Source organism: Zosterops lateralis, assembly GCF_965231275.1.
Source record: "Zosterops lateralis genome assembly, chromosome: 8".
Classification (NCBI taxonomy): Eukaryota; Metazoa; Chordata; class Aves; order Passeriformes; family Zosteropidae; genus Zosterops; species Zosterops lateralis.
The window spans coordinates 25,631,565-25,644,451 of NC_139768.1; the positions used below are offsets into that span (position 1 = coordinate 25,631,565).

Genomic DNA, 12,887 nt, shown 5'->3' on the forward strand with positions numbered 1-12,887 from the left:
TAAATATTCTAAATTCTAAATATTAAATTCTGTCCCTGCCCACAGACACTGCAGTGCTCCTGTGCCGCCTGAAAACCTCCAGGTACTTCATCCCACAATTAATGGTACAGCTTCACAAGGACAGGGGCTGATCCCACAGCTCTTCCATGGATTTCAAGGAATTTTAGGTGAAAAGGTCCCAGAATTGGAGCCTTGTGACCCTGGAGTGCAGGGCTGCTCAGCAGGCATCGTCTCAGGGGGTGATCTGTGCACTGAGAGGGCACTTTTTATTTATTTGTATTATACATTCTACATTCCCAGGGCCCTCTATAACAAATTCCCAGGCAAGTAAGCAGGCAAACAAACAAAAGAGGAAGAAAAATGAAGTGGTGAATGAGGACTTCACTGTTAGCTGTTTTAATAAGTTGCAGATGGATGCTGTGGGGATAAATGAGCAGAATAATCTATTGACTGTTTTTCTAACAAAGCTGATATTTAGATTTTTTTCAAATGGTTTGGTCAGTCTTTAACTTTAAAGGACTGGGAAATACAGAGAATGGGAGCCTGGAGGCAGATGTGCTCCTCTCTCCACCACTGCCCTTGGTCACCTTTTTCTGCAACAATCCCCCACCTCTAAAGTGGAGGAAATTTTAGTATGCACAGAAAAAAAAATTATCTATTGATGAAGAGCACAATAGGAGAGCCAACCAATCCCATTCTCCTACTACAGTGCACAGCAGGATTCTATTAAAATAACAAATCTGACCCAAATCAACCCAGGGCATCATCTCAAAAGGTGGTGGAAGCAGTAGCACCACTGGTTTTACATCTCACAGGAGTGGTGGAGGTGTTCTCACACAGACACATCATTACTCACTGAGCTTCTCTTCCAGCCAGTGCCTTTCATGAACCTGAAAATATATTCTCTGAAATGGAATTATGGCCAGAGACTCCTGCAGCACACACTTCATCCTTTCTCAGTGCAGGATAGATCTGTCCAGAGTGGATGCAGATCGAGCTGAAACTTTAATTCCTGAAATTCCAGCAAGGAGTTACTTGAATGGGAAGAGAAAATTCAATTTCATGGCCAGCATTTGGGCTGAAAGGGTTGTCAGAAATAAATGTCACATGTGGGGAAAGGAAAGAGGAAGGGGAAGGGGAAGGGGAAGAAGAAGGGGAAGGGGAAGGAAAGGAAAGGGAAATGAAAAAAGAAGAAGATGTTGGCATGGGTACCAATTTAGTGAGCACATTTTCTAGCACCCTGAAGCAAACAGAGAGACAGGAAAAGAAGGTTCACACTTGCACATCTCACTAAATGCCAGAAGCAGAGTGGATGGAGCAGGAGCAGGCTCAAAGAGCTGGGTAGGGATCATCCCTCATCCTTGTCCTGGCAGAGATCCCTGTGCACCTGGGGGCCCTGTGCACACCATGGTCAAAGGCTGAACACGATCCTCATCTCAGAGCACAGGGGTGACCCTGAGCCAGGAGCTGCTCCCCAGGAATAGGCAGCCAACAGAAGCTATGAAACCCCAGAAAGTGAATGGTTTTTAATGTGGAGCTCAAAATCCTCCAGGAGTTTCCCAGTCAGATAAATTACAAACCATGCAGGATGTTTAAATGAACCAAAAGCTCTTCAGAAAGTATGGGAGGAAAGCTCACATTCAAACCAGGGCTTTTTTCAACAGGGATTTTCTCCTAACTTAGCTTTTGGATGAAATCTCTTCTTCTGTGGGGAAATGATGCTTGAGGAGTCGTGAGGAATTTACATTTCTTTTTCTCACTGGTTTCCCCACTTCCATTCCTTTTTTCAATAGTTGATGTCTGGAGTGTCACATTTAAATCCCCTCTTCAGCTGACTGTGTCTGGGCTACAGTGAGTTCAGCCAGACCATTTGAAAACCAGTACTGGGAGCCTGGGGTACCATAACTCTGTAATCCCAGTAAAAATGAGCATCTATTCCATCCTGGGGACTTCTCCCCATCCCTGTCACTGTGGACACTGTCATCCCTGTCAGCTGCTGCTGAGGCTGGGCAATGACTGAACACTTTCTGGGTTAATTACCTAACAATTGGTAAAATATCTGAGGCTATTCAAGTGCATTTTGGTGTTTCAGAAGGAAGAGGTTTCCTGGGAGATTTCTATCCTTAGACTCTCAAGGAATTTTTGAGGCCACCTCTGAATCTCCCCTATCTAAGAGGTCACTGCAGATGCTTTTGTAGCTGCACGTTCCCATGCCAGAGTTCTCTGCCAGCCCCTGGACCAGGGAGGTTTGTGCCCTTCTCCAGGCTGCAGTTCTGGGTGTATTCAGCACTCACAGGGAGAGTAATCAGGGAAAAATCATTTAAGTCTAAACAAATTTATGACAGAAGATGTGAGCGGTGGCCACATGCCAAAATTATTTGCTAAAAACTTGAAGAGCCTCCAAGCTGGATAAACAGAAGGGCATTTCCTGAGGACAGGACGGAAATGGCTCAACTCTGTCGTACCTTCACCTTCCCACAAGCTCTGACAGTCTAATTGGCTTTCTGATGCAGATGGACACACAGAAATCCTGATTAGCCATTGTTCCCTTTCCATGCACTCAGCATTTCCCGAGCCCTCTCTGCCATTCAGCTCCTCCTCCTCAGAGGAGCCAGCAGGATACAGATTAAGGCATGATTATATTCTCCTCTAACCTGCATTTTAGGCAGCTCTCAGTGTCAATCCTTCCATTTCTGCCATTGTGCTCCTACATGAGGTGAGGAGCTCCAACGTTGTGTGTGAGGACGTAACAGAGCTGAAAAATGTGTATTTGAGAGAGCTGAGCCTCCTCCTCTCTCCTCTTCATCTCTCACCCCTCTATCTGCCTGATATACCAGACAAACCTAAGTTTTCAGATTTCACACAATCCTTCCTCATCACAGAGCAATCACATCATGTTCAGGAGCTAAAACCTCATCTCAACTGCTCAGCCATGTGGAGGAAAGACCTTGATGGTTGGGTGAGGTCAGAGCAGGGTTCCTCCAGCTCAGCATCTCCTCTCCAGCCTTGGCCAACAGCAGGAACTCAGGGGTGGGAGATAAGAGATAAGGGTCAGGCACATCTCAGGGTTTGACAGCCCTGACCTCCCCTTCCCCAACTGTCACATCTTTTTGGAGTCCATTGATACTTTTCACACTGACACCCACCTGTGGCAGCTCCAGCCCTTCATTATGTGAATAAAAGGAGAACTTTCCTTTGCTCTAAAGTTTCAGTTGATGTCTCCTAATTTTGAAGTTATGAAGAATACTCAGTAATTGTCCCCTCTCCAGTATGACACTCAGCCTTGTTTCATCATGCTCCTTTCCTCCGTCATCTCCTTTCAGAAGTGACAAATCCTAGTCTATTTTCTCTCCTGGCATAAAAGCTGCTCCATACCTTTGATCACAATTTTTGCCCTTCTCTGTACCTTTTCTAGATATAATGCTTCTTCCTCTTCTGAGATGGAGCAAGGGAGGGGAAAACAAGAACTGCACGCAGAGCTCAAGACGTGAGCACTCTGTGGATTTATAAAGTGGTAATGAGGGTTCTTGTTTTATCCTCTACTTCTGTCTCAGTAATTCCTGTGATCCCTTTGGCTTCTTTGACTTTTGCTGAGCACTCAGGCTTCAGAGCACACTGAAATGTGGAACCTATTCTTAATGAGTAGTTTCATGTCTTTTAATAACCTCTGCTGATCTGGGGGAAAATGCACAGCCCCTACCTATCCACACCTGGAACAATGCCCAAGGTGCCTGTCTGCTGGGAGGGGGAAGGTTTTGGTTCTCCAGGATTTCAGAGGGCTGACACTGTGCACTTCCTTTCATTAGATGTTTTTCAGGCACTTGAACCCCAGCTCCAAGCAGCAGCTGTGTGAGGTAGGTAAGAATCACTAAATGGATTTCACAGATGGAGAAACTGAGACAGAGACATTTGTCTGATTCACTCAGAGTCTGTCACAAAGCCAGGAACAGATCCTGAAAACAAAACCTGACCTCCCTTCCAACAGCTGCTGTGAGTGAAAGGGCTGCTCCAGGGACTGTCCCCACCTGGGGCTGCATGGCCACACAGTGCCTCCTGTCCCTGCTCCTGCAGCCTGGAGTCTTTATCATGCTGTGGAAAAACAAGAGTCCCTGCTCCAGCAAGGTGGTGGCAAGTACATTATCCTATCCTGTTCCTATTCCCATTCCCATTCCCATTCCTATTCCTATTCCTATTCCTATTCCTGTTCCTGTTCCTGTTCCTGTTCCTGTTCCTGTTCCTGTTCCTATTCCTATTCCTGTTCCTATTCCTATTCCTATTCCTATTCCTATTCTATCCCATCTCATCCTGTCCAATCCTACCTGTATCTATTCTTTCAAGCTAGCAAAGCTACCAGCAAAGTAAGTCATGAAGATCCAGAATACAGAATACAGAATACAGAATACAGAATACAGAATGACTAGGTTGGAAGAGACCTCCAACCTAGAGTCCAACCCATGCTCTAAAGTTGTTTTGGGCTGTCCTTTTTTTTTTTGCAGAAACCTGATCTGGTGGAAGGTGTCCCTGGCCATGGCAGGGGGTGAAGAGGATGAATTTTCAGGTCCCTTCCAACCCAAACCATTCTGTGTTTCTTTGATCAAGCACAGGCAGTATCTGGGAGTCATTGCTGTCTGGGAGTTGTTGCTGTTGGTTGCTGGGCTGTGAAACAGGTTTGGTGGAGTGAATCAACAGGCACAGAACTCTTATCACAAAGTGTTCTCACCCATGGACACTCTGTTCACCACCCTCAGCAGTGAAACTGGGATTTATCCTCAGCTGATCTCCTACTAGAACAAAACATGCACTGCAAAGGAAATGTCTGAAATTTTGTACTGAAAAAGGTGCTGCTCTGCTTTCCCTGCAGAGAAGGAGCTTAATCCTATCAGCTTGCACTTTGGGGATTTGTCCCCATGTGTCCCTGCCAGCATCTGCTGTCTTGACATATCTGAACCACCTAAAACTGGGAAACGCTTTGTAGAAGAAAGAAAAGACTTCTACTGTGGAGAAGGGTATTTTCTGTTGAGAGTGATTAATCTCCAGGTAGCTCTGGAGCAAGGGCATCAATGCAGACCCACAAGGTCTGCATTGTCCCACAAGGTACAAATTTTTCCTTTGGAGCCTGCAGCATTTTGACCGTTTAACAAAAATACTGAGAGCTCTGCATTAGATTTTTACAAACAGTTTTAAATTCTGGATATATTTTACAGTGAGAATGAACAGATAAATGCTGACTGTTCTTGCAAGGGGTTTATTTAACTTTGGGAAGATGCTGGATCCATAGTGAAGCACCCATAAAGCTTCTCTCTGTGTGGGAATGAGTCAAAGGAATCCCATCCAGTACAGCAAACGGGTCATTCCCAGAGGGAGAGGGGTCCTGGGATCAAACTCTGCTCTCTCTGCTGCTGCCTGTCCCAGAGCTCCCTTACAAAAGCCTTGACAGTGCTACTATGGCACAAAATGCAAAATCAATGGGAAAAGATTCCAGCTACTCTTGCTGTTTGTAGATAAATTAAACCCAGAAAAGGCTGAGACAGCTGGAAATCTGACAGGAAAACTGGGTTTTCCAGGGAGAACGTTAGAGCCAATTTACAGTTAATTACTGTGATTTGGAACAGTTCTGTGAGTAAATACCAGTCTCTGATTGTCCAAGTAAGAAAGATAATTGTTTCCTGAACTGTGTCCATTGTGTACTTGAAATATTGTCAGCCCATTCCTTTGTCAAACTCGAAGAGGTTTGGGTTTCAGCGACAGGAATCTGCTGCTCTGCTGTTAACAAGCAGATAAAATCCAAAAACTGAGCATCTTACCTGCCATAAACACAATTACTGAGCTCCACAACCATGCATATTCCCTGTATCACGGAATCTCTCATTCTCTGATTTCTAAAGCCACCTCTCCTAAGGATGAGGCTGCTGGACACTGAGTGATTCCACAGCTGGCAAAGCAGTGCTGACAGCATTGGTGGAACAGTTTTGAGGACAAAGAGGCCTGGGAAGCCATTGGACACTGCCAGGACGAAAATGTGCCAAGCAATGGGCACAGAGAGGTATGGGGAACAGGAGGGGGGGGATGGCTCTTGGAAAACCCCCACAAATTGTGTTATCTGTTCTTTGTTTTTTCTCCTCAGAGCAATTAGAGGGAAAATGATTTGTAGGGATTCATACAACACTTGAAAATGAGAGAGAATATAAGAATTGTTTCTGTTGGAGAAGCCCTTCTAAGATGACTGAGTCCAACCATCCCCCAGCACTGCCAAGGCCACCACTGCCCCATGTCCCCAAGTGCCACATCCACATGCATTTTAAATCCCTCCAGGGATGGGGAGTCCAGCACTGCTCTGGGCAACTGGGCCAGGCCTGGACAAACCTTTCCATGAAGGAATTTGCCCAAATATCCACCCTGAGCCTCCTCTGGCCCAGCCTGAGGCCGTTCCCTCTCCTCCTGTCCCTGTTCCCTGGGAGCAGAGCCCGACCCCCTCGGCTGTCCCCTCCTGTCAGGGACTTGTGCAGAGCCACAAGGTCCCCCCTGGGCCTCCTTTTCTCCAGGCTCAGCCCCTTCCCCAGCTCCCTCAGCCCCTCCTGAGGCTCCAGCCTCTTCTCCCATATCAATTCATTCACTAGAAGTCAACCCAAGCTCTCAGGAGGTCAAATCTTGCTGAAATCTTGGCTCACCTGAGGCCTGAGCAGGTGCTGAGGCTGACGGAGGACTCGGGGTACCCCTGGACCTGGCCATGGTAATAGCAGTGACCCTGTGGCAGGGAGAGAAAACATTTCAGTGCTCACAAATGCTCTTTGCTCCTGGGTTTCCAGCCCTTCTATTCCAAGGTGATTATCAATTTCAGGCCACAGCATTCACAATCACACTGACAGCATCTTTCCTGTCCCTTTCCTGAATATTTCCAAATATTCACTGTACTTACCAGGCCAAGCAGGTGCTAAATGGAAACCTTATGTATCTCCTAAACCCTAAAAGGTTATAGGGTTTTTTTTGTTTGGTTTTGTGTTCGTATTTTTTAAAGGATCAATAATGTTAAATTTGTATGACTGAACCCTCTTCTTCTATGTTATTGATTTAAAGCTACAATATTGAATATTTTATAAAATTAATCAGATGAACAGATCAGCTGCTGCATTTTACTGCTTTCTATAGAGATCCCTATTTTTATTTAAGGACATTTAAATCTATCCCTATAGGGGATAGTGTATCCCTATAGGAGATAGGTATGCAAAAAGAGAAGTATAACAAAGCCAATCCCAACCCTACAACTTGAAAAAAAAAAAAAAATCACAAAGCAAATGAAGGAGAAGGGAAACAGGTTGGAAAGGAAATTTTTTATTGAAATACCCAACCAAGTAGCTGCATGTTATTAAAAACAACCAAGAATAAAGAGGGTCTTCTATTTTGAGAGACAACAGTCCAATTTCATTTTGTGGCTAGGTTATTATATTTCTTTAATAATCCACTGCTTGCAAAAGGCACCCACAACAGAGGGTTTCTAAGCACATCCCCATATCTGTCTGGAATCAAGGCCAATTTTATTGTTGACTAAAGGTTATATTGCATTGCCAATTATGTGACTGGCTGGAAAGCAGGGATTGTGCCATGTCCAGTGTTCCTTTTCTCGTGGCCCTTTGAATGCCACCTGGAAACTGAAAACTCTGCTGCAAAAGGTTCCTATCTGATTAGTGCAGAGGGAAGATATCAGTGCTGCAACCTAACAGTCATCTCCCTGTGCCTTTTTTATGGCTTGGTTCATTATTACATTAATTAACCTTTCCAGTCTGGGGCATGGTTTTCACTCACAAAGCCTCACATAGCAAACTTCTAAAGACCACCTTGATTTTGGTGAAGAAAGCAACAGTCTGGGCAAGATTTGGACAGGAATTTTCTGCAAATATGTTTATGCCAGGAAAAATGTTTGTTTGATTTCCAGCATGAGCAAGTGGACACAGAGCAGCCAGCTCTGACTTTCTAAATACAAATCTTAGCGGCTTTTCCCAGTGGAAGAAATGACAGAAACAGGGTGAGAGTGTTTTACTCTCAGGTATTCTTATCAATCCTCATAAAGAGTCAGTAACACATTAGCAAAGACAAAGCCAAAACAGAAATGAGGGAGTCACAGACTGAATTTTTTTGCGGGGGTGATCACTTCAGTCACAATTGCTATGGATGTCAAGCTTTCAGTGTGGGTGCATTACTTCACTTTATTTCAGTGTTATCAATTTCACACACCCAGCTGATAGAAGAAAAATCAATGCCCCTCTCACTCAAGCACTGCATCTCTTATATGCTAAAACCAAAAATAAAATAGGTTTATTCTGATTGCTTAAAGGCAGAGGTGAAGCTCAGAGCTCCTGAGAAAGAAATCTTTGGGTTTGAGATCTGAGCACAGGCGCAGTGAAATGGGGAGGGGAGCCAATATCTCGCCCCACGCAGCTGCTGCTGTGGTCCAGCTGTCTTTATCTAAGAGTGAATTATGGCAAAGGGCCTGATTTCTTTCCCTCTCCACATACAACTTGTCATTTTATTAACTCTGAGCTCCTGGTTGTGGCCCATTTCACAACTTCTCTGAGATCCAGCTATGTGATGGCAAAGTTCAATATCGAAAATGTAAACTTATCAGAGCATGGCCTGCAACGGGGCTGGGAGAAAATTGATTTCTAGCTCAGTAACTCCACTGAACTGCAGGAATTTTTTTTTCTGCTATCAAATCTTTTTATTCCTGCAAACTAGTGTATATAAAAATGGGTGACCCCTTAAAAACAAATAATTACCAAGGCTGATCTATCATACTTAAAACAGTACTCTACCCTTGCTTGAGATCATTTAATAAATCACAGCTTTTGACAATTTTCCAGGTGCTAAAAATTGAAAAATAACCTAGACACTGACTCCTGTGCTAGAGAACTGACCAAGTGACAGCTCCACGAACCTGCCTTGCTTTGACCTCCAAGCAGAATTTGACTAAGCAACTTTTCAATGGAAAATCGGATTTGGTTTCAACTCCAGACTGCATTGATGTCCTCGGTGAAGAAGAGATATAAAAATAAAATTGGAGACTTAGCTTTTCTCAACCATCTTGCAGCACTTAATGAAAAATGAATTCACTGATCTCTCTCCTTTTCAGGCAGCAAAATGCACTGTCATTATTAATCATGACTTACTTTGCCATTATGCAAACAGATATTGTATTTTAGCAAGGAAAACCTGTCATTAGCTGTACATATACTCCTGTTAACTCAGGTAAATCTCTAAAAGATTCATGTGCTTCATTTATTTCCTTTTACTTCCTTCAGGAGTCTCTGCAGCCTTCCAGCTCCTAAAACAAATGACTATTCTCTCCCAAGCTGATTTTGAAGGAGAGATGAGCACCCAGCAAAATGAAAGCGCTGAAAGCTTTTGAAATGATTGCTTTTCTTGGGGTGTCTGGAGCTATAATGAAGATGCTCTTTCAGAAATAAGATGTTATGCAGAGAAATAATTCCTTCCCCTGATCCCAGCAAAGCCCATTATGGATGGGAACACAAAGCACGGTGTCTCTGCTGACAGTGTCAGTAAGTAAATACCATAACATAACAAATACTTTATGGGACTTAGGCAGATAAAAGATAAGCTTTGTAATTAAAATGGCTTGCTGCATTATTTCTAATTAAGGCATTCATACTGTCAGAGGACAAAAAACAGTCCTGCCTTCAGGGGTTTTTATTTGTAAAAAGCAGGTTTTAACTGCTTATTTTTAACAAGCCATATTTTGTATATAACCACATTTATACATGTACATGAATATACACATACATACACACAAATACAAGTATAAAGTACATCCACAACACACTTATGGCCTGGATTTAAAAACAAACCCAACCAACACCCTCTTCCAAAGCCCAGTGAGGAAAGACATCCAAGCCTTCCAACCTCTGACATGAACTTTTGCACTCTGGAAATCAGATATTTAAGGGTTTTTTCCCAAACGGAACTGGAGCTTTTCTCCATAACTGATCAGCCACGATTGATGTAATTACCAAATTTTAATGGGTCTGTTTCCAAAAAAAAACCCTCACAAATTTTAAAAGTCACCTGGTTCAAACCCCAGAGCTCGCCTTTAAAGTCTGCCTCTAAAAGTTCATGTGTAGGATCAGAGCAGCCACAAAGACACTGAAGGCAATAGTAGAAAAAAGATCAGAGGTTGAGCTGTTTCATCCCAGGGCTCAGATCCTGGCAGAGAACACTCTGGATTTTAAGGATGAAGCACCATCTACCCAGGACACCCCAACCTTACCGTGTGGTTGCGTGTGAGAACCACGTCAGTGCCGTCCTGCAAATAATGGGTCTCTGTGAAGCCTCTGGCCAACAGGCCCCTGGAAAAAACAGAGCACACAGAATATTGAGGCCACCTCACCTCGAGTTTATCCTTTAGAGGTTCTGTTTGAGGTAAGGATCAAAGCCAGGCGTTAAGGATTCAGTGACTACAGGGAATAAGGGAAACTAGAACTCCAAATATTGAAGCTGCAGGACACGAACAATTCCTGTGGTAATTGTGAATAGACTACAAGTTTCCAGACTGTTTTCTCTTCCAAATGAGGACTCCGTGCCAGCACATTTCAGTGTTGAATCTTCCATGTAATTTTCAACACATTTTAGGTTAAATGGGAAATCTGGGGTTTGGAGTATTGTTAAGTAATGGTGGTTTGTTGAAAAGGAAAATGTTTTCCCCGTGTTCCTTATTTTCCCATCTAATCTGTTGTATTCATCAGCAAGTGACCACCCAAAGACTAATTTAGCACTTGGTGAGTGAAACAACCTCCTACTATTGACACTCCAGGGAAAACAAACATTGCATGAACATCATAGAATTTACAGCACTGGATTTATCCTGATCATCTGAAAGGATATTCACAAATGGAAATTTAACGATTTCACAGGAGAATATGCAAGATCATGTGTGGGATGAAGCAGCTTGTTCCCATTCTCTCCACACTTCCCCTCCTGCCTTTGGCAATGAGATAAAAAATGTGGACTTGCAATTGTCATTTTCCAGGAATCTGCAGGGAGGGACATATGCGTGACAACCATGAAAACTTCTCTTTTTGTAGGGAACTCATGGAAGAGGGAAGCTGCATCTGCCTCTTCTTAAAAAAAAAGTCTTGCTATTGATCCGTTTTCAACTCCTTATCTAAAGAGCATCTCCAACAAAGGCAGAAGGAGGAACACTCATTCACATTTACTCCTAACTTAGGTCTTGAGTTGTGCTCCACATCACAAACACCCTTGAGTTTTGACAAAATTTCTGGTGAACTGCAAAAGCACAATAAAGAAGGAACAAGAGAAAAATGCCACCATCACCTTCAGAAAACTGGAGAGTGTGGGATATTGAAAATCCTTGGCTCTGCATTTCACAATGTTCATTCTGTTCCACTTCAAAGAGGTGTTTCTCCCTTGGGTTGCTCATTGGAACAAACCAGGCCCTTCCTTTTATTTAAAGCTGGTTTATGCTGCACCCTTGCAAATATTGTGGTGGGAACCATGACACAGTCATGGTACACATTTCTTGTATTTGTATAAACATTATAACTAGAGCATAAACACACATTTAATTTTCATTACTGATTAATTTGCATCACATTAATACCCAGTGGCTCCATCAGGATCTGGTTGTGCTAGGAATTCTACAAACACTTCTTAGGGAGAAAACTCAGCTTTAAAACACTCTGTCTTGAGGTAGGGAAAAAAATAAAATTAAACAAGACCAAAAACAAAAAAAGAAAAGGAAAAAAAGAAAATAAGAAAGTGGCAAGGCAAAAAATGAAGCCCCAACACATTATAGTGAGCATTCAAGCAGAGATTCTCACATTTAACTTTTAAATTTTTCAGCTTGTGGGAAATATTAGCATATTAATAGATATAGAATGTTAAAACACTGCAGCATTTGGTGGGTTTGTAGGAACTGGATCTCAGGCAACCACCACACCCACAGCAGGATTTGGGTGCCCAATGAAAGATCTCAAGTTGGTTTAGATACACAGTAATAAATCACACCAACCATCTCCACAGGGACACCCTTGGGGCCTCAGAGGACACTTGACTACAGTGGTTGATATCACTTTGTGCCTGCAGCCTCCACAAACCCTGCCAGGAGCAGACTGGGCTGTATCCAACAGTCATGGAATGGTTTGGGTTGGAAGAGACCTCTGAGATCTTCCAGTGCCACCCCCTGCAATGGGCAGGGACACCCTCCCCTATGCCAGGGTGCTCAGAGCTCCATCCAACATCCCTTGGGCACTGCCAGGGATCCAGGGGCAGCCACAGCTCCTCTGGGCACCCTGTGCCAGGGCCTGCCCACCCTCCCAGGGAACAATTCCTGCCCAATATCCCACCTAAACCCACTCAGTGTCAATTTGCAGCCACTCCCCTTGTCCTGTCACTACCCACTCTTGCAAGAAGTCCCCCTCTGTTTCCTACTGTCTCATTATCACAAAGAGCAGCTGCTTTCATAATTATCATTATTTATCTAACACTGCTAAGTTCTGCACTTAGCAAGCATTAATTACCTTTGTAAAGGCAAGATCCCATCGCTGAAGCCCACAGAATTTTGCTGTGCAGTTTTTGGAAATGGGATTTCATCCAGGACAGGGGAGTGAGTTTCATTTAATGGGACAAAGTACAGGTAAAGGTAACAGATGTAGCAGAAGGGCAAAGTGATTGAGCAACACACTTGCTTTGTGCTCTGCTGTTTCCAAGGTGTTTGACAGCAATGATGATAGAGGTGACCTTTCTGCTGCTGTTCATTCTGCTCTCAGGCAGAGATTTAGAAAACACTTCATAGATCTGTAGGTCTGAATACCAGAAGGGATTTGTGATCACCAGCCTGCCCTGCCCATTACAGAGATCAT

General features: G+C 43.7%; 1 protein-coding gene across 1 annotated transcript in view; it reads right to left on the bottom strand.

Moving 5' to 3' along the window:
• ADAM12 (ADAM metallopeptidase domain 12) overlaps window positions 1–12,887 on the bottom strand; it is a gene marked incomplete at its 3' end in the record, with an annotated part of 173,837 nt that overhangs the window by 63,692 nt on the left and 97,258 nt on the right. The window contains exons 4-5 of the mRNA XM_083866274.1: window positions 10,277–10,355; window positions 6,669–6,745 (exon numbers count right to left, since the gene is read on the bottom strand). Of these exons, the coding sequence (XP_083722400.1) occupies window positions 6,669–6,745; window positions 10,277–10,355 (156 nt within the window). The remainder of the gene's footprint in view (window positions 1–6,668; window positions 6,746–10,276; window positions 10,356–12,887) is intronic.